Source organism: Erithacus rubecula (genome assembly GCF_903797595.1).
Source record: "Erithacus rubecula genome assembly, chromosome: 10".
NCBI lineage: Eukaryota > Metazoa > Chordata > Aves > Passeriformes > Muscicapidae > Erithacus > Erithacus rubecula.
The window spans coordinates 1,418,025-1,445,132 of record NC_136662.1 but is presented as its reverse complement, the minus strand read 5'-3'; the positions used below and the strand labels follow the sequence as shown (position 1 = coordinate 1,445,132).

General features: G+C 44.9%; 1 protein-coding gene across 1 annotated transcript in view; it reads left to right on the top strand.

Annotated features, from left to right (window-relative positions):
* Positions 1 to 22,347, top strand: part of LEPR (leptin receptor) — a 31,463-nt gene extending 9,116 nt beyond the window's left edge. Inside the window, exons 5-19 of the mRNA XM_079314447.1 lie at positions 3,261 to 3,466; positions 5,765 to 5,910; positions 7,502 to 7,646; positions 9,988 to 10,284; positions 10,551 to 10,665; positions 13,180 to 13,379; positions 14,821 to 14,975; positions 15,807 to 15,966; positions 16,048 to 16,130; positions 16,692 to 16,908; positions 17,581 to 17,763; positions 18,265 to 18,360; positions 18,739 to 18,841; positions 19,413 to 19,488; positions 20,514 to 22,347. Coding sequence (XP_079170573.1) covers positions 3,261 to 3,466; positions 5,765 to 5,910; positions 7,502 to 7,646; positions 9,988 to 10,284; positions 10,551 to 10,665; positions 13,180 to 13,379; positions 14,821 to 14,975; positions 15,807 to 15,966; positions 16,048 to 16,130; positions 16,692 to 16,908; positions 17,581 to 17,763; positions 18,265 to 18,360; positions 18,739 to 18,841; positions 19,413 to 19,488; positions 20,514 to 21,221 — 2,890 coding nt within the window. The 3' untranslated portion in view covers positions 21,222 to 22,347. The remainder of the gene's footprint in view (positions 1 to 3,260; positions 3,467 to 5,764; positions 5,911 to 7,501; positions 7,647 to 9,987; positions 10,285 to 10,550; positions 10,666 to 13,179; positions 13,380 to 14,820; positions 14,976 to 15,806; positions 15,967 to 16,047; positions 16,131 to 16,691; positions 16,909 to 17,580; positions 17,764 to 18,264; positions 18,361 to 18,738; positions 18,842 to 19,412; positions 19,489 to 20,513) is intronic.
* The last annotated feature ends 4,761 nt before the right edge of the window (positions 22,348 to 27,108 follow it).

Genomic DNA, 27,108 nt, shown 5'->3' with positions numbered 1-27,108 from the left:
TAGGACTCCCTAAATGTTTCTTTTCTGAGGTTTTCCAAGGTGTTGGCTAAAAGAACTGTCTGTGACAGGATTTGGGTGGAGGAGCCACTGACCTCTCCTCAGCTTGTGAGGATTAATAAGTCAGGAGAGGAGGTCTTTAGCATTTTTCTTCCTTTACACTGCTTTTTTTTTAGTGCACAAGTTCATTTGGATGGTTAAAAATTGAAATAATTAATAAAAATGATGAGGGACTGGTGTGGTGGTAACCACTTTCCAGATAGTTCAGATCAAAGACATGGTTTGAAATAAAAACTACATTTTTATGGATTGATTGTGGCTTTTGGAGACCAATAAAATCTGTGAGCAACAGGAGAAGGCAGGGAAGCTTCAAAGAAAATTCTGCAAAGTCTTTGAAAGGAAATTCAGGAGAAAACAGTGGAGCCACATCTAGAAAAACAAAATTATTCCAAGTAATTTCAGAGCTCTGTGTCTGCCAGATACCATCAGCATAATTCCTGTGTCCTAAAGTCTGTGAGTCCTGGTGAGAATTGTTTTAGGAATGTCAGGATTGACTGTCTGGAGCATTAATAAATGGAAACCACACCTTGGTATGGACCTGGCTGGGGTTGTTCCTGCAGAGCCCAGGGGCTGGGAGGGCAGTGCTGCTGCAATTCTGTGTTTTTGCAGCCTCAGAGTATCCAAATCCTGAGGTGGATGCAGAATGATCAGTGAGGGATGAGGGGAGTGGGGCTGGGATAATGCAGGATTGGGACTGGGATAATGCAGGATTGGGACTGGGATGGTGCAGGATTGGGACTGGGATGGTGCAGGATTGGGACTGGGATGGTGCAGGATTGGGACTGGGATGGTGCAGGAGTGGGGCTGGGATGATGCAGGACTGGGATGATGCAGGAGTGGGGCTGGGATGATGCAGGATTGGGACTGGGATGGTGCAGGAGTGGGGCTGGGATGATGCAGGATTGGGACTGGGATGATGCAGGATTGGGACTGGGATGATGCAGGAGTGGGACTGGGATGATGCAGAAGTGGGGCTGGGATGATGCAGGAGTGGGGCTGGGATGATGCAGGATTGGGACTGGGATGATGCAGGAGTGGGACTGGGATGATGCAGGAGTGGGGCTGGGATGATGCAGGATTGGGACTGGGATGATGCAGGATTGGGACTGGGATGATGCAGGAGTGGGACTGGGATGGTGCAGGAGTGGGACTGGGATGGTGCAGGATTGGGGCTGGGATGATGCAGGAGTGGGACTGGGATGATGCAGGATTGGGGCTGGGATAATGCAGGAGTGGGACTGGGATAATGCAGGAGTAGGGCTGGGATGATGCAGGATTGGGGCTGGGATGATGCAGGACTGGGATGATGCAGGAGTGGGACTGGGATGATGCAGGATTGGGATGATGCAGGGCTGGGATGATCCAGGAGTGGGACTGGGATGATCCAGGAGTGGGATGATGCAGGATTGGGACTGGGATAATGCAGGAGTAGGGCTGGGATGATGCAGGATTGGGGCTGGGATGATGCAGGACTGGGATGATGCAGGATTGGGACTGGGATGATGCAGGATTGGGATGATGCAGGGCTGGGATGATGCAGGAGTGGGACTGGGATGATATGGGATTGGGACTGGGATGATGCAGGATTGGGACTGGGATGATCCAGGAGTGGGGCTGGGATGATGCAGGATTGGGACTGGGATAATGCAGGATTGGGGCTGGGATGATGCAGGATTGGGGCTGGGATGATGCAGGATTGGGGCTGGGATGATGCAGGATTGGGACTGGGATAATGCAGGATTGGGACTGGGATGATGCAGGGCTGGGATAATGCAGGAGTAGGGCTGGGATGATGCAGGATTGGGGCTGGGATGATGCAGGACTGGGATGATGCAGGATTGGGACTGGGATGATGCAGGATTGGGACTGGGATGATGCAGGACTGGGATGATGCAGGATTGGGACTGGGATGATGCAGGGCTGGGATGATCCAGGAGTGGGACTGGGATGATGCAGGATTGGGAATGGGATGATGCAGGATTGGGGCTGGGATGATGCAGGATTGGGACTGGGATGATGCAGGATTGGGACTGGGATGATGCAGGATTGGGACTGGGATGATGCAGGGCTGGGATAATGCAGGAGTAGGGCTGGGATGATGCAGGATTGGGGCTGGGATGATGCAGGATTGGGACTGGGATGATGCAGGATTGGGACTGGGATGATGCAGGATTGGGACTGGGATGATCCAGGGCTGGGATGATCCAGGAGTGGGACTGGGATGATGCAGGATTGGGAATAGGATGATGCAGGATTGGGATGATGCAGGGCTGGGATGATCCAGGAGTGGGACTGGGATGATCCAGGAGTGGGATGATGCAGGATTGGGACTGGGATGGTGCAGAATTGGGACTGGGATGATGCAGCAGTGAGATGATCAGGGCTGGGATGATCCAGGAGCAGCTCCCTGCAGTCCCAGCCTGAGCTCTTCCCATTTTCCAGAATTCTCCTCAGTTCTTTGACCTTTTCCTCTCTAAGCAGGGCAGGATATGGAAATGGAAATGGAACTGGGGAATCATGCCCAGCTCCCTGTGCTCTGCTCTCAGATAAATGGTGCAGATAACAAATGGACTAAACCCAAAAAATAAAGCAGCAAATCTCATCCTTCCCTCTCCTCCAATGCAGAGATCTCTGCCCTCCCTGAATCTGAGTGCTCAGTGACTCCTGCCAGCTATAAAACCATTGGAAAAATGTACAGAAAGGCTTTTATTCCATGAATCTCCATCTCTTTCTCTGAATTAGTAAAACAAAACCTTTACTGGTCAGAAAGAATTCCAAAATCACTTCAGAACAATTCCAAACAGAAGCTTTTTCTTTCAATTTTTTTTCTTTTTCTTTTTTTTTTGGTAAGGATGAAATGTGTAAAGCAGGGAAGAGTCTGAGGTGATTGAACTGTCAGGGTTTGTCTTGGCTTTGCTGCTGGGAGAAATTTGGGATGGCAGGGAGCTGCCATGGGAAGGTAAAACAACATTGTGTGCCTAAAAAAATCTGGGAATTCTTGAATGGAATTGTGTTCATTACTTGAAAACCACTTAAAAAAGGAGAAGCAGCAAAGTTAAACCAATTGGTTACAACTATTATTTTCTTCATTAATTAACTTAATATTTTAATCAATAAACCATACCCAGATAGCCAAACCTCTTGAGATACAGTAAAAAAACCCAGAACTGTTTTGCTGCCCGGTTTGTTTTGTGCCCCTGCAGGTCAGAGCTGTCGCTGGGAGCTGCATCCACACGGTCAGTGCAGGGCACGGTGGGGGTGGCTCGGTGTGGCCGCGGGCTCCAGGCCAGCTGGGAGTGCCTGGTGCCCTCCCCCAGCCTCAACCACACCTACCTGCTGTGGCTGCAGCTGCTGGCAGCGACCACCGCCCTGGGCTCCCCCCTGCTGGCCCTGCAGCCCATGGACATAGGTGAGCGTGGCTGAGCCTGGCCATGGCCTGCCTTGCCTTTTGCCTTTTGTGTTCTGCACAATCTCTGCTGCTTGCTCTGCAACTCTGGAGCTTCATATTGGGTGTTAGTGAGTTCTCTTCACAGGGGAGTGACAAAACAATTCCTTCCCAGCTGGAGAATCAAGGACAATTAAACAGCAGTGAAGGGAAGGGGCAAACCAGGGGCTGAGACTTCATAGCCTGGGGCTGTGCTTGGATAATTGACCCCAATATGAACCAAAACTTAGAAAAGTGTAAAAATGATAAGCAGGATCCATCCTGGATTAGATTTGGGTGCAGCCCTGGCCAGGCTCTTGCACTGCCCAAGGTGAATCCTTTCAATAAATTCCTATTTTATTCCTTTTGCTCTGCCCAGTCTCTGTCCCAGCTCAGCCTTTCCAGGCAGCATCTCTGGCCACCCAGGTGGGACTGAGGGTGGAAAACATCCCAGGATGGTTCTGCTGGGAAAGGGGGCACAGACAGGGCAGGAAAAGCTCCCTAATCCCTGTCTGGGCTGCAGTGCAAACCACACTGAGCAGAGCCCAGGCACTCAATAAACTGGTTATTTCTCAGTTTTTCCTTTCTAATCAGGATCTCTCTCTGTACAAGTGGTGGAACTTGTTGCTGAGGACTTAAATTTAAACAGCTGTTCAAAGTTGCTTAGCAGAGAATCCCACCCATTTTCCCAAGCAGCTTTCTGATCCTGATTTTTTCTTCCTCACCCATGCAACCCCAAGCTGGAAAACATTCCTGTGAGTTTGATCAAGCTCCAGCTCTCCTGACATGATGAATTTGATATGTGTTGCTATCCAACGTGCCCAGTTATTGCAGATTTGGGCAGATTTCATAAAGGCAGGAGCTGTCAGCTGCAGGGAGAAAAAATTAAAATTTTATGAACATCTTATTAACTTAAAGGCTTAGGAATTTTATAAACTTCCTCCTAACTGTGTGCTCTGCAGATAGAACCAGTTCAAATCTCTGGGTGGGCTTGTTTGGGAGATGAGAGATGGCATTTTTCATTCTGCTGGTTTGAAATGATGCTGCAGGAAGAAATTAAAAATTCAGGCTGGAGTCTGCCAGTATTTAAAAATGACACAATGACTTAGCTCTGCTTAGTGAAGCATGTTTTAAAAATGCACAATATTAATATATGTTCTGCCAAGATTTAGCTCAATTAAAACTATTTTGAATGTAAAACTCTGAGTGCTTGTGCCATGTGGATTTTATTTGCTGATAGTGGAGCAGGTGGCATCACAAGCATCATTATCTGTGGGATCTGATTCAGGGAAATGTGATGGAAAAGCCACTGACTTTTGTTTGCCTCCTCCCTAATCACTCCCTGCTGGCCTTCATGAAGTTAATTGGTTTGAGATTATCTAGAAGCAGAAATTAAATAAAATCTGACTCAGTGTGGTGGATTTATATTGAAAAAAATAAGAAATTTTTGATATAAATAATGAAATAAAATCTGACTTGGTGTGGTGGATTTATACTGAAAATAATTAGAGATATTTGATAGAACTGAGTGACATTCCAGTAAGGCACTTAAATGGGACACCAGTGCAGATGGAATTTGAAGGGAACATTTGCCCACTGCCCAGGATTTTTGGGAATATTTTCCCTTCAGCTTCACAGTAGTTTGGAGCAGGGAAAAACTCAGCTGTGAAAGAGGAAAAAGCTGCCAAAATTTCAATACCAGGAAAAAGCAGGGCCTTGATTCCTTATCATTGCCCAGGGAATGGAATCCTGAGGATTTCCCATCCATTCCCCACCCCAGAGCTTTCTTCATGCACAGGGGAATATCCAAACTCCCCATTTTTACTTTTTCCTCACATAACTCTCCTGGAGACCTTTCACATCCATAACCCCTGTAGAAGGATGGAACATTTAGAAAATCCTTGTGTACACCATAAGGAACAAATTGATTTTCTCAGCATTCCCTTCCCTCTTTTCCTCATTCCCTCATTCCAGCAAGGCAGGTAAGCCAGGACTTGGCTCCTGGGAAGAGCTGTGGCCTGAGGGAAGAAATTCCTGCAGATTTCAGAGAAATGGGAGCTCAAACAGCATCTCTTGATAACAGCACCAGGGTGACTGTTCCAGGGGTTTACACAACATCACTGCCATGCAGCAGAGCAGCTTTTGAAAACTGAGTTTAAGAGAGCTGAGTTTAAGGGAGCTGAGTTTAAGGGAGCTGAGTTTAAGGGCTGAACTGTGGCTCAGTAACATGCAGCAGGCTGGGGCAGGGAGGTTGGGGTTAATTGGTGATTAATTTGTGTGCAGTGAAGCCTGAAGCCCCCGTGAAGCTGCACCTGGAGCTGGCTGAGAGGGGCCAGGTGAGGCTCTGCTGGTCCAGCCCTGCCCTGCTGCCCTTCCCTCTGCAGCACCAAGTGAGGATCTCTGCTCCTCCAGGCCATGGGGACAGCCAGGTGAGCATTCCCAAATCCATCTGAGCATTCCCTAATCCATCTGAGCATTCCCTAATCCCAGCTGAGCATTCCCAAATCCCTGCTGAGCATTCCCAAACCCCAGGTGAGCATTCCCAAACCCCTGCTGAGCATTCCCAAATCCCTGCTGAGCATTCCCAAACCCCTGCTGAGCATTCCCAAACCCCTGCTGAGCATTCCCAAATCCATCTGAGCATTCCCAAATCCCTGCTGAGCATTCCCAAATCCATCTGAGCATTCCCAAATCCATCTGAGCATTCCCAAATCCCTGCTGAGCATTCCCAAATCCAGCTGAGCATTCCCAAACCCCTGCTGAGCATTCCCAAATCCCTTCTGAGCATTCCCAAATCCCTGCTGAGCATTCCCAAACCCCTGCTGAGCATTCCCAAATCCCTTCTGAGCATTCCCAAATCCCTGCTGAGCATTCCCAAATCCAGCTGAGCATTCCCAAATCCCAGCTGAGCATTCCCAAATCCCATCTGAGCATTCCCAAATCCATCTGAGCATTCCCAAATCCCTGCTGAGCATTCCCAAATCCCAGCTGAGCATTCCCAAATCCCTGCTGAGCATTCCCAAATCCCTGCTGAGCATTCCCAAATCCCAGCTGAGCATTCCCAAATCCCAGCTGAGCATTCCCAAATCCCTGCTGAGCATTCCCAAACCCCTGCTGAGCATTCCCAAACCCCATCTGAGCATTCCCAAATCCCTGCATTGCCACCCCTCTCCTTGGCCTTGGATTGAGAATGTGGCTGCTCTGGTGGAGCTGGGCTCAGCTTGCTGCTTTTTCCTGATAAAGCTGGGTTTAACTTGCTGCTTTTTCCTGATAAAGCTGGGTTTAACTTGCTGCTTTTCCCTGGAAAAGCTGGGTTTAACTTGCTGCTTTTTCCTGATAAAGCTGGGTTTAACTTGCTGCTTTTTCCTGATAAAGCTGGGTTTAACTTGCTGCTTTTTCCTGATAAAGCTGGGTTTAACTTGCTGCTTTTCCCTGGAAAAGCTGGGTTTAACTTACTGCTTTTTCCTGGAAAAGCTGGGTTTTACATCTGTCCACCCTGAGAGAAGCCCCACCTCCTCCTGGCTCTCACAAATTAACTTCCATTTTTCTCCTTGGGTGAAATCCTGGTTTCTGTCAAGTCCAAACCCATTTTCTTTCAGCATTCTAGATGTTCCATAACTCATTTTTGTTTAATATTTATAAATTCATTAGAAATAGGGTGGGTTTTTTTCTGTTCCTACCATGCAAGTGGCTCTGGAATAACAAGCAGCTGTTAATTAGCAACCCATAATGAAACAACTCATTTTCCACAGAGTTATACTTCTGCCACTCTCAAATTGACAGTAAATTTAAAGAAGAAAGATATTTTATCCCAACTTGCTACCTAAAAATATTGTGTGGAATATGAGGATGTTATCTCCTGTCTCTTAAGGAGCAAATTGGTTTAGTCAGCACTCCCAAAAACTGAGTGTAAAGTGAAGGGGATTTAAGGAATTCTGACTCCATACCATTTATTGATGTTGTCTCTACCTCTTTTCCTGTTTCATTTTACAACCATAATGGGTTTGGATAATCCAACAGCTGCTTCAGGTGGCTCTGGAAAGCTCAGTGGCCATAGACAATGCCCTGCTGGACTCTCCATGCTCAGTGCAAGTGAGGAGCAGGAATCTCCATGGTCCAGGCTTCTGGAGTGACTGGAGCTCACCCTACAACCTCACTTTGGGAGGTAGGACCTGCAGGAGTTTGGAATAAAGCTGATTTTCTATTACTTTTGTTTTTCTTTTTTTTTTCCCTCTTTTGCCAGAGTTAGGATTAATGCACAAGAGATGGAATTTCATGTTCAGACTCAGTTGTTTATTAATTCTGATCTGTTTCAATGAGTGCCACAGCACTTCAAGCTAACAAGCTCAAAATGGTGAAATGGTGATGGATCTCACTTGTTACAAGATCTTTGAAACCTAAACTGTCCAATGAAGAACTAACACCTGAATTATTTTTACTCTTGATCAATAACCAAACACCTGTGACCTGCAGTGCAGCATTTTCTATCCAATTACAAAAAAATCCACCTAGACTGGTGAAGAAGAAAGAACCCTCTGCCCTAAAACTTTCATCTTGTCCCATACCTATTACTATATTCTAAAACCCCAAATTCCAAGTTTTCCACCCTGTGATATTACACACTTCTATTCAAACCACACACTTGTGATCCTAATTCAATTTTTGGAGCTTTCTCCAAGTCCTCAGGTCAAAAGCACAGAAAGTTCCAAACTCCCACTTTCCAGGGTTCCAACAATTTTCCAGTTGGTTTTGTGGATTTGGTGTTGAAGATGAAAATCCCCTGGAAGCTTTTCCTGCCTGCCTTTGGTGAGGCTCAGCTCCTCCCCTGTGCCAGGCTGGCATTAGGAATTCTGCAGAGCACCTCTGTGGCTGTCACTGCCTCTGCAGCACCTGCTCACACCTACAAAAAATCTCTTTTTCTTCAGAGCTTCCCCACCTTTCCTCAGAGCTTTTCCAGCTGGCAGCACTGAACCTCTCCTCAATTTTCTCCTGATGTTTTTTTTCTCACTTCTGGTTTTGGTTTTCTAGCTGATCTAAAGGCCCAGAGCAAAATCCAATGTACTTTTTATTCAGTCCAGCCTGGTTTGTAATGCTGAGCCCTGTGCAAATTTCTGATTATTTTGTTGTGTTTTTCCATGCTCTGCTCAGAATTCCCTGGGAATATTTTGCTTTTTGCTGCCACAGGAATTCTCTGAACTCTTGTGTTTTTTCTTGGCCTTTATGTAGGCACCTGCACCAAAGACAGAACTGAATCTTGGAAAAAAAGAGCTTTTTTTTTTTGTTTTCCCTAATAAAACATTAAACAACAGATCCTAAATCTGCCTTACTGCCTGAGAAAGGGGAATTTGGGGGAAATCCTAAAAATCTCTGCCTGGTTCCTCAGTGGGGGAAGCAAACCTGATCCTTAAAGGATTCAATGCTGGTTTTGGGGTGTTCTTTGCAAACAGCTCCTTTCTGTATCTCCCCTCAATCCCTGAGTGATGGGAGCTGAGTTTAAACCTCTTGAAATCCTGGAAAAATTCAGTGTTTGAGCCTGGATTGAACCTCTGCTCCAATGCAGTGAAAACCAAATTTTGGGGACTTGAATCTCCTGCTGACTTCAGGAGAAGGAGGAGCAGCAGCTCCTGGAAATATGGATTAATTTTATTTTGTCCCCCTTGTGCTGCTGCACCCTCCAGGGATTTTCTGATCAGTTCATTCAGATTTGCCTGGGGAATATTAAAGATTATTTGAATCAGAGTTTAAAACTTCAGGTGTGGAGAGAGACAATCCAAGACTCATTTCTGTTCTTGGTCATAGTGATTAAAAAGTAGGAAAATTAGAAATACAAATGGATAAAGATTAATAATAATAAATAATTTTATATTGATAAATGCTTTTATATTTTTCTGGTCCAATTTCTAGTCTCAGTGGATTTTTTTTCTCTTTTTTTCCTTCTGTGTAGCCTGGGGATATTAAAGATTATTTGAATCAGAATTTAGAAACTTCAGGTATGGAGTGAGACTGTCCAAGGCTCATTTCTGCTCCTGTTTGTAGTGATTAAGAATGTTAGAAATACAAATGGATAATAATGATAATAAAAACCAACCCTATTATTTTATTTTCCATTGACAAACTTTTTATATTTTTTAGTTCTTTTTTCAATTTCATTGGATTTTGTCTCTCTTTTTCCTTTTTTTCTAGCCTGGGGATATTAAAAATTATTTAAATCAGAATTGAGAAACTTTAGGATTGGAGTGAGACAGTTCAAGGCTCATTTCTGAATCTGTAGTAATAACTTTTAATAATAATAATAATAGTAGTAGTAATAATAATAATAGCACTTTAACTTAATAATTTTTAACGCTTTAATAATGATATCTTAGAAGTTTTTATTGTTGTAATTATTTTATTATTTTTATTTTTTTATTAGTATTTTATTGACAAATTATTCTAATATTTTTTTTGGTTCACTTTCAAACCTCAATGAATTTTTTCCCCCTTTTTTCTCCCCTCTTTTTATACAGCTCAGGTCCTTTATTTCCCTACCAAAACCCTGACCAGTGCTGGCTCCACCATTTCATTTCTGTGCATCTACAGAAACAGAAGTGAGCCTGTAGAGGCCAAGGAGGTGGTTTGGTGGCTGAATTTAGCAGAGGAAATCCCAGCCAGCCAATATTCCCTTGTGAACAGTCGTGTCAGCAAAGTGACTCTTGTCAACCTGACAGCAGCCCAGCCTAGAGGCAGCTTCTTGTCTCATGCTTTGTACTGCTGTCACCAAAGCAGGGAATGCCACCAGAGATATGCAGAATTCTATGTAGTAGGTAAGATCCAGAGGGTTCCATTCTCCTTTTGGGGCATGCTGCTGGTAGGGATGGAATATTTCCATTTAAAATCTATTTATTCCCTTTTTTTTTTTGCTTTTTTAGCTTTTTTTTCCCCCTTTTTTCCACTTCTTATTTTTTTTTTATTATTTTTTAAAGATTTTTTCTTCTGTTTCTTTTATTTTATTTTTGCTTTTGTTATTTTTGTTGTTGTTGTAGCAACCCTTGTGTCTTATTAATTAAGCTTTTACCTGTCTTTGAATTAGACATGGATTTTAATATCTCCTGTGAGACTGATGGATATTTGACTAAAATGACTTGCAGGTGGTCTGCAAACCCAACCACCTTGCTGCTGGGGAGTTTGCAGTTAAGATATTACAGGTATGGATGGATTTTAATTCTCTCCTTATGTTTGGAAAGCATTCCTCAAAATATTATTGGAATATATTATAATTATATACATTATACATAGAATTATATAATATTATAATGTGAGAATGCAGCAGGAGAGCAGAACTCAGAGCACTGCTCAACTCATGACTGAAATGAATGTGCTGTCTTTATAATTTTATAATTATATATATAATATAAAATTTTATAATTATATGTAATTTATATACTATAATATGTTATAGTTATATTTATAATTTTTATATTATATATAATGTATTTAAATATATATTTATAGTAATAATAATTATATAATAGATGAATATATTATCAAATATTCTGGAGAAATGTAATTACAGAATTAACAGATTCTTTATTCTGTGTGCAGGTAGGGAATCAGACATACCTGAGTATGTAATATATTATTATTATTATTATTATTATTATTATTATTATTATTATTATTATTATTATTATTATTATTATTATTATTATTATTATTATTATTATTATTTCTAAGGTTTTTCAGTTTTTTTCAACCTGTTTGGGAGCCAGTTCTCTTCCAGGAGATTTCTTGGATCAGTTAAAAACTTGTTCCAGTTGCTGCTGTCTCCAAGCTGGAAGGAAATAAGGGAAAATCCCATTCCCAGTGGGAATTCCTGTTCTTGGAGCCTCTCAGATCCTGGCAGCTGAATTTCTGCTCTGAGTCTGAGTTGGGACTTGAGACCTCCTGAGGTCTCCACTCAGTCTTTGATTTTTCTATAATTCTGATCTTTATTTTTCTATGTACCCACCAGTAAAAAAGAGAGGATGAAACAAATTCATTTCAAAGTGGAAAATAATTTTGCTTAGAGATCCAAATCTTAGCTGGTGAAGGGAATATTGCCCAGAATCCCAAAATCCCAGACTGGTTTGGGGTGGGAGGGACCTCAAAGCTCATCCCATCCCACCCCTGTATATTGAGCTTGAGGTTTTCCTAGAACCACCCAGACAGACAGACAGACAGACAACTCTTCCTGAGGCAAAGAATCCAAAATTTCACTGCTCTGCTGGGCTGCAGGTGCAGAAATTTTGGCAAACAGCTCCCATCACTTTGAGCCTGATCCTTTGGAAAGCCAGCCTGGATTCTCTGGGGAGGTTTTGAGTGATCCTGGTGCCCAGGTGAATATTTCCAGGGGTTTTCTGGGCTACAGGAATAACTGCAATGCTGCAAAGTTCAAGTGGAGGCTTTTTGGGGCAGGATTAATGCCTGGCTGAGGGCTGAGGCAGCTTTTGTTTAATTTGCCTTCACAAATATGAATATAATGAGTGCACTGCTGGGCAGGGAGCTGGGAATAAACCCCATGCTGCTCATCATGGCTTTTATTCCCACTTTCTCACTTTTAGCTAAAAATGTGATTTTCTAGTAGGAGGTGATAATGTGGAGATTTGTTCATGTTCCTGCTAGCTCAGACAGTGACATTACCACTGCCTGCAAATCCTTCCCAGATGCTGCTGATCCTTGTTTTTGTTCTGATTTTTGTGGTTATGTGTTCAGAGAAAGATCTGAAAGAGGAGAATGCAATGAAATTCCCTTTTGGAGCTGGAGAGCAGCACTGCTGTGCTGTGGGTGATGCTCTGCCTGTGGGGTTTTGTTTGGTTTGGGTTGTTTCTACATCTTCCTCTGCAGGCAGTGCTGCCAGGAGAAACAGCTGCAAAGGGATCATCCTGTGGGAGCAGGGAATGCTCCAATCCCAAACTCCACAGCAGCAGGCACTGCTCTCAATCTGGGCACAGGAACAGGAAATTCAGTGTAACTCTGGTGCTTCAGCTGAGGAATCACACCCCCTCTGGCCCCTCTCCTCACATGTCTGAGAAAGCTGAAAAATTCCCACTCCAGGAATTTATCCAGTTCCATTTCATCCAGAACCCAGGGCTCCTCTCTTCTGTGCTAAGTGGACATGGGATTTTTAATCCAGAGTTGATGTTTTTATGGGATTTCCATCTCCTGGAGACCTCACTGAGTCTCTGTGGCAGCTTCACCCTGGTTGCCAGCTGGGATTTTGGAAGTCATTCCTGACTGGAGTCAATTCTTGGCAGACTTGCCTTGCTGTGTTTATTGCCAGTCCCTAAAATCCCACAACTGATGAGGATTTGGAGCTGTCTTCTCTTGCTGTACCTGTTGCTTTTGGTTGTTTGTCCTGCTTTTTGCAGAGCCAAAGCTTTGAGGAGTGAAATGTTTTTATCCATTCAGTGCAGATTCAGGTTCAAGATCCAAATAAATCCCAGCACTGAAATGTTTGGTTCCATTCAGTGCAGATTCAGGTTCAAGATCCAAATAAATCCTCAAAATCCCAGCACTGAAATGTTTTTATCCATTCAGTTCAGATTCAGGTTTGAGACCCAAATAAATCCTCAAAATCCCAGGATGTTTCCAGTGCCACCATTCCTTTATTCTCTCCAGATTTACACTTGCAATGCATCAACTGAATGTGGTTTGGGGTTTTGTTTTTTTCCTCTTTTAAGGAGCCAAATTTATTGCTCTGATTTTCCAAGCCTGTCTCCAGACTCAGAGGTGAAAGAATGCCATTTGCAGAGGAATTATTCCTATGAGTGCACATTCCAGCCCATTTTCCTTTTATCTGGATATACCCTGTGGATAGAGTTTAAACATTTCCTGGGAACTCTGGAATCCTCCCCAACCTGTGTCATTCCAGCAGATGTGGGTAGGTCAAAATCCATCATCTCTTTTCTCTTGTGCCCCTGGATTTTAAATGGGCAAGAATTTTTCTACAGGTTTGAAATAAAAATATAAAAGTTTTGATACTAGTTTTTTAAAAAATGGATTTAATGTTATTTCCATACAGGAGCAGATTTTAAATGAAACATCCACTTCTACCTGTTATTCCCTCTACAGAAAATGCAAGTGTTATATTGCAAAATGAAGCTCATTTTTAAGGTTTTGCTTATTTCATTGTTCAGACTTGTTTGTCTTAAATTAATTAAGTTTATACTCCAGTACAATGTATTATTTACACACTGATAAATTCATTTAAAATCATGGAGACTCTCCTTGCTCTTCCATGCTGATGCAAAGTTTTGTGACACACAAAGCACTAAAATTTGGATAAAAACAAGAGGCAGGAGCAGTATTTGAGTGTTTTAAATACTCCAAAATGTGCAAATCACCTTTTCTGCTCTGTGAGAGAGTTCACTGGGTATTTTTTGGACACAAATGTGAACGTGGGTGAGAGCAAGCAAGAGAGCTGGACCCCAGAGGTGCCACATGAAATAAATCTGAGTTATATAATGATGAAATAAATTACAGTTATATAGTTATGAAATAAATTCTAGTTATATAACTATAAAATACATTTATTATGTGGTGAAAATGGATGGAATGATTTATCTTGGATGCAGGGTGCTCTGTATTGTAGTAAAGCAAAACAAACCCGTTCCAGCACCATCCAAAATGAAGAAATTATTTTTTTTTGTTGTTGTTGTTTTCTCCTCATTCACATCTGATTATCCAAAATAAGTTTATTTCAATTAGCCTTGATTAGCAAACAAGAGTTTTGGGAGGTTTCTGTTTCTGCAGAAACTGAATTTGGGGGGAATTTCCAATTAATAAAATAAAACCATTTCCATGAATCACTGCACAGTGGCTGCCCCCAGCCTTTACAGGAGCTGCTGCTTTTGGACCCCATGGCAATAATGGAATCATGGAATTGCTGAGGTTGGAAAAGCCCTGGAGACCATGAAGTCCAACCAAGGCCAGCACTGACCATGTCCCCAAGTGCCACATCCACAGGGAATTTAAACCCCCCCAGGGATGGGGAACCAGCACTGGGCAGCTGTTCCAATGCCTGACCACCCTTTCCATGGAGACATTTTCCCAAATACCCAACTTAACCCTTAACATTTATTGCCAGGCTCTGTCTTTTGCTCTTTATGCCAGGGCAGGTAGCAAGTGCCAGCACAGAATAATCTGTTGTGCTTTAAATAAAAATGAAATCCCTGCAAACTGTGTTTACAGTCCTGGCTGCCTTGGAGCAGCAGAGCTCTGTGACCCACCCCCTCAGACAAGGAAAAGCCATCCACCATTTGATTGCATGGCCAATGCCAGTGCAGGCATTGCAGTCAATTTTGAATTTTTCCATTTTCCAGTGAAGCCTCTCCCCCCTTCTGAGGTGAGAGCAGAGCTCAGCAGGAATTCCTGGGGGCTGCTGAATGTCAGCTGGAGCAAGCCTGCCTTTGCCAACAGGGATCTGACGTTCCAGATCCGCTGGAGCTCGGCCAGCAGGGAGGATGTTCCATGGCAGGTACCTGTGGGAACAGCCTGGGAGTTTGGAACTTCTGTGCTGCCTCACCCTGACCCCAGGGCAACACTGCTGGTGACCTGGGGCCTTGGAGAAGGCTTCAGATTTGAGTGATGGAGTTAAAATCACGGGTGTGTAGTTGGAATAGAGGGTGTAACACATGGTGAAGGGTTTGGAGTTTAGGGTTTTAGAATATGGTAATGGGTATGGGACAAGATGGAGGTTCTTGGGCACTGTCTCCTTCCTTTCTTGGTCCTTCTCCTTCCTAGTTTCAGGGAGTAATTTTTGGCTGGACAGCCAGTGCTGCACTGTGGGTCACAGGGATTTGGTTATTGGGTCAGAAATATCAATAATATAGCTGTTAATTCTTTACTGGACTGTTTGGCTTTAAGAGACCTTGTATCCAGCTCAATTCAGCTCCATTTTGCTCACTTTTAGCTGGTGGCTGTAAGTGCAGAACTCCCTGTACTTTAGATAAGATTTAACAAACAACCAAGCCTGAATGAGAAATTTGGCTCCTTCATGTTTTTAATTCTGACTCTGAGTGAAGGCAGAAGAAAATGAAGACAAGGCACTAATTAAGTGCTGCAGGTGACCCCTTACAGGTTCTGTCTGCTCCATCTGGGCTGGAGCAGGGATCATTGCACTGCTGTCCTGGGGTGGTGAGCTGGTTTTGATGGCATTGATCCACAGAGGAAATCCCAGCCAAAAGGAATATTCCAATATTCCTCACAATCCCACTTCCCCACTGCATTCATTCTCAGGAAAATTGACTCTGAGAGCTGCCTGAACATCCCTTTGTTCTCACTCTGAGCTTTTTGCCTTCTCTCCCAGCTTTATGAAGTGCCCAGCCCTGCAGGCAGCTGGGCAGAGATAGAAGTGGAGCAGCTTTGTGTGGAATACGTGGTGCAGGTGCGCTGCAGGGAGTTGGATGGGTCTGGAAAATGGAGTGACTGGAGCAGAGCAGCCCAAACCCTGGTTCAGGATATCAGAGGTCTGTGCTTCCAGGGACACCCTGAGGGTGGCACTTGCCACGCTCAGGTGTCACTGTCCTTCCCAAATTGTTGTTTTGCAGCTCCCTTGCAAGGCCCAGAATTTTGGAGGATCATTTCTGAGGATCCAGTAAGGAAGCAGAGGAATGTGACACTCCTGTGGAAGGTGGGAGCAGCTTTGATCCTAAAACCAGGGGGAATTGCCAAAGGGGAGTGTGACAGGCACATGAGGCTTGTGGGATTTGGGATTTGCCTTTTTCTGTGTCCCTGACAATTGCTTGGCTCATCCTATAGAGGCAAGAGGTGAATCCTGGTGGGAATCCTGGGATAAAATGGGAGATGGTTTTGCCTTCTTTGCCTTAAAATGTTAATGCAGGACAAGAAAAACTTCCTCAGTGCTTGCTCCTGTTTGCTCATGTGCTGCTCTGGGGTTTGAACCCTGAAAAATGTGTAAAACAGGGAGTTGCTGTGGGAATCTGAAAGTTTGGCTTTCCTTGTCCTTCACTTCCCTTTGCTGGGAAGAGAGGGAATAAGAGGCAGCTCTCAGAGAGGGAAATGAAGCCTTTAAAAGGACTCCAGCCCTTGGCTACAAAACCAGGAGCCAGAATATCCTCACTGGGTCCTGTTTCCTTAAAACTGGAGCTGCCCAAACAACCTTTGCTCTGGGAATCATGGGGTGGGGAAGGAGTTCAGAAATTAACACCCATTAATTAATGAATTGCTGCAGCCCCTGCTGGAGAATCACTCACTGTGCAGTGTGAGCAGGTACATCATAAAGCACCAGACCCCAGGAAACACCTCCTGGGAGGAATCTGTGGATCATGGCACCAGCTGGACTTTCCCATGGGTTGAGCCAACCCACACTGTCACCATTTTAGCCATGAATTCAGTTGGGATTTCTGCAATTAATTCTAATTTAACTCTATCCCAGCAAATGAGCACAGGTAAGAGCAGCAATGAGTGGGATGTGGGGAATCCTGGTGATGTTCATGGGGAAAGATTTCTTTGGGATAAAATTCCCTCTGTTAGAATAAGGAGTGTTTTATGGGGATACATTTAAAAAAACCCTGAGATTTCCATCATGAAAACCCTGTGATTTTTTGGGTTGGGAAAAAAGTTGTCATTGGGCTGTCTTCACTAATAAAATATAAAATAATTAATGAAAGCAAAATAAAATCCTGCTAGAGAACTGATCTTTCATGTCTTTTGATTTGGGAACACCCAACATTCTTGCTGGGGAATGTTTTGTTGTTTCCAAAATGAGATGTGGTTGTGTTTTGGGCTGCCAGGGTACAGAGTCCTCAGATTTCCTGAGCAGCAATTCTGGATTTGGCTGCACTCTGGTTAATTTATTCTCCAGAATTCAGGAGTTTTCAATTTTTTGTTAAGGATAATCAAGAAATTGCAGGTGAGTATTGGGATATTTGATGCCTGTGAGAAACTTGATCTGTTGAGTGCTTGGGAGTGGTTTAGTGTAACCCAAATTTTGGTGGCTTGAAGAAAAAATCTCTCTGTTGATGTGGGTTTATTCTACAAAAGGTAATTGAAGTGGTGAAGTGGTGAAACTTCAGCAGTTGATGGGATGTGGATCCCAGGTGATTTCCCTGTTTTCCCAGTGGATGCTGTGCAATCCCTGAGTGCTTACCTGGTGAACAGCACCTGTGTGGTTGTGGTTTGGACTCTCTCCCCCCAAATCTCTGGGATAAAATCCTTTGTGATTGAGTGGAAGAACCTGAACAAAGGGGAGCAGATGAAGTGGCTGACAATTCCTCCAAATCTTAGGAAATATTTTATTTATGGTGAGTGTGTGCTTGAAAATAGAATTCATGCTGTTAATTGGTGTGGAACAGAAAATATGGGATTTCTGAGCTCTGAGCCCCTTTTCCCCTTCCCTGTTTCTAATCACTTTTATTGACCAATAAACCAATTTTGATGCTCATTAGAGGATTGCCTGTTGCATTAATAACCAGTTTAAGCTCTGGAGTGAGTTCATTTTGTGGCAATACAATAAAATTAGTTCTGGAATATTGAACACACCAGCTAATTATTCAAATTAATAGCTGCATTTCCTTTGCATTTTGACTTTACTCCTAGAAATTATCACAGTAGCTCCATAATGAGCTCATTCCATGACAGAATAATGCTGGATTAATAGTTGGAATCTTGGGATTTTGAAGTAGGGATCTATAAAAGAGGGATCCATTATTGCCTTCCCTGGGCTGCTCTGAGCTCTGATCTGTGGAGGGAGTTGTTTAAAAATGGATAACAGTGGATTCCAAAGGCTGATTTCCCCTTTCCAGATCACTTTATCCTGATAGAGAAGTACCAGTTCAGCCTGTACCCTGTGTTTGCTGGAGGAGTTGGCAAAGCCAGAGCCACGGATCACTTTGCCAAAGGTGACTGACAGGATCTTTCCCCCTGTGTTTTATGAAGTAAAAATGACCTTTAAGTGCAAAATCTCTGTCTTACCTGGGAAAAAAAAAAGTAGTAATAAAGTCACTGTAATGTACGTACAAACACTGAACAGGCTTCAGCTTTAATTTGAAAACTCTCTGTGGGCTGAGCTGAGTGAGGGATTAAACTCCTATTTTAAATAATTCCTCTTTGTCTGTTTATTCCCAAGGGAAAGGTTTGTCCATGTGCAATAAAACTGTTGCCCAAGTTAATTTCCCCATCTGAACTGTTATTTCTACTATTTGCTATTTCCCTCTTGCCAACTGTTTGCTCCCAGACAATCATTTTGCTGCATTAATGCTGAACTCCTTTATTTCCAGGAGGATTTGAAACTGGGAATAGTGGCAGCCTCCACCTGGTTCTGCCAATTGTTTTCTCCACCTCAGTTCTGCTGCTGGGAGCAGTGCTGGTTTCACACCAAAGGTACCTCCCTTGTTCCTTGTTCCCCCAAATTCCAGGTGCTGCAGCTGCTCTGGGGCCACTCTGCTGAACTGGTGTCACACAGTCCCAAACTGGTTTGGGCTGGGAGGGAGCTCCAGCCCCATCCAGGGCCACCCCAGGGACCCTTCCCTGCCCCAGGCTGCTCCAATTCCCAATGTCCAGCCTGGTCTGATCCAGCCAGGGATCCAGGGGCACTGGGAATTCTCTTCCAGGGCCTCCCCACCCTCCAGGAATTCCTTCCCAATATCCCATCTCAATCCCCACTTTTCCAGCTTATAGCCATTCCCTGTGTCCTGTCCCTCCATCCCTTGTCCCAAATCCCTCTCCAGCTCTCCTGGAGCTCCTGTGGGTTGTGGCCATTCATCACAAACTGTGCCCTTTATATTTTCCTGCCACCTGGAGTGTCCCTTCTTTCTGTTTTGGATTAAATTTGGGTCATTTTTCATCTCTCCCATGATTATTTCATGGCCATAGAGCTGTGGATAAATGAAATGGCAGAGATCCCTTCCCTGCACAGTGCAGCACCAGCTCCAGCATTTCCCTGACATTTCAGGATGAAGAAGCTGCTCTGGGAGGATGTTCCCAACCCCAAGAACTGCTCGTGGGCACAGGGAGTGAATTTCCAGCAGGTTTGTATTTCCCTGGGGCTGCTGCTTCCTCCACTCAGGGCTGTGGCTCCAGCTCTGTCTCCAGTGGAAATCCAGCCCTGTTCACCCCTCTGGCTCCATCCAGAGGTTCCCATTTCCCAGACCTCTGGAATATGCATTGGATGTGATAAATATTTGCTATTTAATAGGTGACAGATGGTGACCTTTGCCAAAAACATCCCTGGCCTTGGCTGGGAGGGGTTTGATCTGTGTTTGCTGAGGTGTCCATGGAGAGGGAAGGGATGCAAGCATCTCCATGAGGGAGAAACCACATGCATGAGGAGAAAAAAGTGGGGTTTTTCTCTGTTTCAAAGCTCCCTGTTCATTTTGATGTGGGAAGTTGATGAATTTGTGTGGGAAAAATCCCAAATTCAGGACCCAGGTGTCAGCAACAGTGAGTCTGGACTGAGTAGAACCCAAGAGTTTTACTCTTTGCTCCAATTTCCCACTACTCTGAGTATTTTGATATTTTCCTCATTATTTTGGCAGCTTCCCTGCTGTAAAAGATGGTTTGTTAAACCACAAAAACCCTGGGTTTATCTGTTTTCTCATGAATTCTTTAGGAAATACAAGGGAATTTTGCTCTGGAGCTCTCATGCTGCTGTCAGTTCATCCTGGGGGATAATTTACCTGTGCATTTATTGGGGAGCAGTAAATCCTGCTTTTCTCCCAAACAGAGTTTCACTCAGTTCAAACATGCAGCTGCTACTCAGGTGGGAATGCTCCAAAAATCCTCTGGAAAGGCTGAATTTGACCTGGCTGATCCAATCCTAGCAGGGGCAATTCCTTCAGCTGATGTGACAATGATTAAATCTGTTGAGGAAATGTTGTCCTAGAGGATTTTTAACTATAAATTATTTAAAAAAATCATGTGTGAACTCAATGTGGCAGAATTCCAGACTCCTGGGAATAACCTTTGGTGTTAGATGCTGTGATCCTTAAAACCTGGAAAGTGAAATAAAGCTGTTCCATAATAAATGAGCACTAAAATCCCTCTTTTCTTCCAGCCTGAAACTCTGGAGCATCTCTTTGCCAAGCACCCCGAGCCAATGTCATGTGAGCCACTCCTGGAGGCAGAGCTGGTGCTGCAAGACCTCAGCATCACCAAATGCTCAGCAAAAGAAGAGCCAGAGGATTTTTTAGGGATTGATCCCACATTTCCAACCCCCCAGGACTCAGAATGTGACTCAGAAGGCAGAGCTCAGAGTGAGCTCAGATATGCCACAGTCATCAGCAATTCCCAGCCTGGCCTCTGCCCAGGGACAACAAACCCAAGGGGCTCTTTGGATGGCTGCTTCCTAGGGGAACATTCTGGGGGGTTAGGGCCCTTCCCCAGTGCTGCTTGGGAAGTTGGGGGTGCATTCCTGGTGTTCCCTGGCTGCCAGCCCAGCAGGGCTCTGTCCCTGCTTTCCTCAGAGGGATTCTCAGAGCCTTTGGATGGAGCTCTGCCAGGCAGTGCTGACAGGAGCCTGTATTACCTGGGGGTGACAGCCCTGGAAAAGGGACAGAGGGACATTTTCCTGGCAAAAAGCTCCAGGGGGATGTGTCAGCTCCAAAGCACAGATCTGCTGACAGAGGGGGTGCTTCTCCAGCACCTCCCAGCAAATGTCAAGGAGTTGATCCAAAGCAGCCTCAAGCCCAGAGCCACCGTTCCCTACGTCCCACAGTTCCAGGGGGCTGCAGCCAAAGGGCAGCAGGCCACGGACAAAAAGTGACAGGATCACCCCAAATTCCACATTGCTCAAGTTTTTCCAGGTCTTGATGCATTCCCCTGTTTCCCCTCTCTTGATTTATTCAGCTTGTTCTGGTTTTAGGCTTCACCTGGAGCACCCAAGGGTGAGAGAGCTGATCCAAGGCCTGGAATATTTCTGTGTTATTTCCTTGGGAATGATTCCTGACATGGATGTGGTTGGAAGGAATGGATCAAGGAGTGAAAAGCAGGAAGAGGATCCAAATTCCTGTGTCTCCATTAATTGGATAAATGATGTATTTAAAGTAAAGTATCCACATTTCGTTGTTGAACACAAGATTGCAAATGGTGCAGTTTTACACTGACACCTTTTCCCAAGCTCTTTCCTAGGATTCCATGGGAGAAAAGACAGGAATTGGATCCTGCATTTTTGGTTTTGGGGGTCAGAACTGCCTGTATGGCCTTGGAGAAGTCACTTTGCCTCTACAACCCTGCCAGGAAGCCTCAGGTGGGAGGAAATCGGGTCTGGATTTTCTGGGAGAAGCAGGAAAACAAACCCACTTGCATTTGCAAGCCAAAGCTATTTTTTATTTGTTTTTATTTCATAGTTCACAAGTATTTTTCTACACCTGCCTTTTCAGAGGACTATTTTGAGGAGTGAAGGAGGATGAATTCATTGTGTATTCCAAAGAATACATTTCTGTCAAACTTCAGACTGACAAAACCAAAAGGGCAAAACTGATGTTAAAAACCAAAGCAAGGGTGAATTTAAACCCAGCTTAATACTAAACCCCACTGCTGGTTTTTCTGAAGCTGCTGACCTGCCTCTTATGGGGCTCTTTGATTGAGGATGACACAGATCTGAAGTTCTGGTTTCCAAAATATTTGGGTGAGGAATTAAAACCTGTTTTGTGTTAGGAACCAAAATTTGTCATTGAGATTGGAGAAAAACCTGCAGGATCCTGTGGCATTCCAGGCTAAAGCTAGGATGGCTGCTGGGTTCAGGATTCCCTTCCTGCTGTTGGGAAGGGGCAGGAGAGCCCAGTTCTCTGGAGAATGAAATGATCCTTTCATGGAAGTGTCCAGAAAAATGATTTGGTTGTGTTTGAAAAGCATCTTTCTCCAGAAATAAAAAGCTGATGTTGATTTTAGCCTGTCCCAGTAATTCCATATGAACAGGGGGAACTTAACCATGGGAGTGATCAGGTGAGAGGCCAGAGTGGGATTTCCTGGGAACATGGGAAAATTCAGGAATGAGGAGATGTGCAGGAGGTCTCTCCTCAATGGACACTGGCAGATTCCCAGGTTTCACCTGCTTTGGGAGCCCAGCCTGGCCTCCCAGTGCCATCCCATGGTTTTCCTAATGGCCAGAGCAGGTGGTGCTCCTCAGAAAAACCAATGGATTTCCTCTGCAAAAATCCTGCAGGAAACAGAGAAAATCGGAGCTGCTTCAACAAAAAGAGAAATTTGGGCTGTGATCAGTGCAGGGGTTGGATCTGTTCCTGCCCACATCTGCAATCCCAGTGTTCTGAGGATGCTGCAAATCCAGCTCCTGACCCACAGCACGGGCCAGGCCACAGCTCCACAAATAATTCCTGGAGCTGGCATTTCCATCCTGAGGGGAGGGACACCCGATCCTGCTCCTCACCTCTCCGTGCTCCCGCAGAAAGCCAAAATCTGCATATCCTGAATGCTCCATCTGCTGCCTCTGGCTCGGGTTACAGCTCCGGCCGCTCCCTCGGGCAGCAGCTGCCTCGGGGAGGGAGAACTGGGAGCTGGGGAAATTTGGGAACTGGGGCCAGTTATTTTCCATCATTATTTTTCTCCTCAGCTGAGCCTTTCCCAGGACGTGAGGGATCGCTGTGTTTGCAGCCACGGGAGCAAAATCTCCTTGGTTTATTCCTGGCTGACATTGCTGGGAATGTGCAGTGCCTGGGGGTTTGGAAGGTAAGGAAGTTTGTCAGAACCACAGGATGAACTTGTAAGGGACACAGGTGTCAACCTGGGAGGGCTGGAAGGGGCTTTGTTCCAGGAAAAACCCTGGAATTTTTGTCCTTGAAAATGTCTGGAGCAGGGAATTTGTGCTTGCTGCCTCTCCCAGCCTCCAGTCCCTTGGCAGGAGAGCTGGGAAAGGAACCAGGAACAGGGAGAAAGCAGGGAACAGGGTCATGGCATGGGGGAAAAATGGGTTTAAAGTGGTGATCAGCACCCCCAGCTCTGCTCTGAGGGGTCTCTCCACTCCTGGCACACCCAAAGGGATTCACTCCTCCGGGGAGGAAAACCTATGGGATTGCATTTGGGAGCAGCCCCAGGAGTGACCCTGCACAGTTTCTGTTTCCTTCTCAGGGAAAATGTTCCTGTGCCACAAAATCCCGTGCCAGTTCCCAGGGAATCTGGGAATTGTGCAGAGAAATGGGATTTTTTGGCCGTGGCCTCACACTCACCAGGAAAGGTTTTCTCAGTTTGAAACAAGCAATTTTAGGAACCGTGTGCAGCTTCTGAAGTACAAATTGAGATCCTGCAGGTTCATTCTGAGGAGCATTCAGGAGTGCAGCTCTTTTATGTAAGAAAATGAATCAAATGTATCATTTTCCCTTTTCCATGTCATTTGCAGCTACAGTTAAATTCCCCACTCCTTTTTTTTTTTTTTTTTTTTAATCTGGAATTGATGTTTGAAGCAGCAAAAGCTTCCCTTGCCAGGAATTTGGAGCTTGATCATCTTTAAGGTCCCTTCCAGCCCAGGCCATTCCATGATTCCCTGGTTTAAATGCACAACAGGGATCAGTACATCCTTCAAATCCTTACCCAGGCCATGATTTTGTCATGGATATTCCAGATTTGTGTTCCCTGTTGGAGAAAATGAAATTAAAATGCAGATTTCTGGTGGGAATTTCTTTTTTTTTTTTTTTTTTTTTTTTTTTTTTTTTACTCAGAGTCAGGATTGAATGCTTGAGAGATGGATTTTTTGTTTGGACTTGGTTGTTGGTTAAATCTCATCTAAAGTACAGAGAGTTCTAAAACACTTCTAGTTAACAAGTTAAAATTGAGAAAATGGAGGTGGATTTAGCTAGTTACAAGGTCTTTAAAAGGATAACTATTTAATTAAAAACTACCATTTATATTATTTATATTTTTGACCCAATAACTGAACACTTGTGGGATAACTGACCCACACTGTGGGATTTTCTATCTAACTACAAACTGTTATTTGAAATCATGAAGAAGAAGGAAGAAGAAGGAGGGAAGTGACAATGCCCAAGAACATCCATCTTGTCCCATACCCATTACTAAATTTTAAAACCCCAAGTTCCAAACCCTTGTTTGGAATTACACACTTCTATTCCAACTACACAGGGATGAGTGACAAACACAAACCTATCCAGTGCTACTTCCCCAGAGCTTTCCCAGCAAAGAAGGCAATTTCCATATGGATCCAGCACCTGGCAAAGGAGAAGGAGCAGCCTGGGCTGGGGGAAGGTGTCCTGAGCCTTGGGTGGGATGAGATGGGCTTTAATCTCCATCCAAAACCAAACCATGGTGGGATTTTAGAATTCTGTGAATTTGTGAATGGGGTTTTATAATTCTGTGAATGGATGTGATGGGAAAGCCAAGGAACAGCTCTGTTAGATCTCCCAAATCCATCCAGGATGCACAGGTGGGCAGCAGACCCAGCTCAGGCTGCAAAGGAGCACTCAAACCTCATCTTGAGCTTCCAACAAGGATTAAAGATCTGGCAGGGAAAGAATTGTTTGGTCTTGTGCCTGCTGAATGTCAGGAGCTCATCAGAGACCAGCTGCTGTTTGCAGGAACAGCTTGGAATCCCTCTGCTCCAGCTGGGTGGCCAGGAGAACTCCTGGATCATCAGAGCTCCAGCTGGATCATCAGAAAACTCAGCTGGATCACCAGAAAGCTCACCTGGATTATCAGAACTGCAGCTGGATCATCAGAAAACTCAGCTGGATTATCAGAACTGCAGCTGGATCAATCAGTAAAACTGCAGCTGGATCATCAGGAGAACTGCAGCTGGATGGTGAGGAGATCAGCAGCTGGGAGAGCACCACCTCTCTCCTCAGCACAGGGACCAGCAGGGACAGAGATGGACTCAGCCCTGCTCCCCATTTCATCCCCCACACCCTGGGAACAGCTCCTGCCTGGAGCAGAGATGGCTCCAGAGATTCCTTCCAACAGCTTCAGATGAAGTGGAGGATGTTTGGTTTCTTTTTGTTTTCAGTTGACAGCATTTTGAATGTGCTCTGAAAGTAAAAAAAAATTGTTTTGGGCTGGAGAATCCCTGAGGGGCTGGGAAGGGGCTGAAGAATCCCTGAGGAGATGGGAAGGGGCTGGAGAATCCCTGAGGGACTGGGAAGGGGCTGGAGAATCCCTGAGGGGCTGGGAAGGGGCTGGAGAATCCCTGAGGGGCTGGGAAGGGGCTCAGGCTGGAGAAAAGGAGGCTCAGGGGGAATTTCTGGCTCTGCACAACTCCCTGCCAGGAGGGGACACTGGGGGGATTTGGGATCTGGGAACAGGGACAGGGACAGGAGCAGAAAAGGGCTTCAAGTTACTCCAGGGAAGGTTCAGTTTGGATATCATGGAAAATTTCTTCATGGAAAGGTTGTCCAGCCCTGGCACAGCTGCCCAGGGCAGGGGTGGAGTCCCCATGCCTGGAGGGGTTTAAAAAGTGGATGTGGCACTTGGGGATATGGGGCAGTGGTGGCCTTGGCAGTGCTGGGAAATAATTGGACTTGATGGTCTCAGAGGGCTTTTCCAAGATTAATGATTCCAGGATTCTGTGGTTTTATAACTGTGGGAGCCTTTTTCTCTTTTCCCCCTCAGCTGGATGTGGAAATAGATGTTGGAGCAGGAGCCCTGCCCTCATCCCTGTGAGGACTCCAGTGCAATTCCCTGTCTGGAGCTGGAGTAATTGCTCTGAACCCCTGGAGCTCTGTGGCCTCTCTGGCTGAAATAGGAAAGGTAAAACTGCACAAATGGAAATTCAGGAGGTCTGAAGATTATTTTCCTGCAAGCCCTGCTTTGTGTCACCTGCCCAGACTGTTTCAGTGGTGACAGCACCCAGAAATAGAAGCCAGGATTGCCAGGCTAAAACACAGAAAGGTTTCTTGTTGGTTTAAAAATCTGCTCTGTTTGTTTTGGGGTTTTTTGTTGTTGCTGTTTTTGTTTGTTTGTTTGTGGGATTTTTTTTGGGTTTTTTTAGGCAAAAAGACAGTGAAACCTTGCCTGCCAATTTGAGATCCTTTTTCCCACTCAAAAAAACCCAATCCTAGGATTAGGAGCTAAAATCTCTATGGCCACTGCTTTGGTGTGGCTTTAGGGAGCTGATATTAATTAAAACTGAGCTCTTCACAGTGAGGAAAATCCCTTCCCTGGCACTCCCCAGACTCTCCCTGTGAGGGTGGGCAGGCCCTGGCACAGATTTCCCATCCCTGGAAGTGTCCAAGGCCAGGCTGCAGCAACCTGGGATAGTGGAAGGTGTCCCTGCCAGGGAGGGGGAACTGGATAATCCCTGAGGTTCCTCCCAACCCAAAGCATCCCAGCATCCTATTCCATAAGGAATTCAAGCTTTAATGTCAGGACTTCTTATATCTGTTTATGTGTTATTTGTGTTTATTTAGACAAAATTTTAGCTGCTTCCTTCATCAAATCCAAGGACTTTCCAGCCTTGGCTGTTTTGCAGGATGAATAATCTTCTCAGTGGCTATTTTTTCCCCAGAATTCATCAACTTTCAGACACAAATCCTCCTCCAGTTGGACAAACTGGGCTGGGGACAAGCTGTGGGTTCAGGGCTGGCAGCAGAGAGGAGAATATTCCCCAGCAGCTCTCAGGCCTGACCCACAGCTCCTCCTGCACCCTGCCAGGGATTGGGATGCTCCCAAAGAACTGGGTGGGATGAGTC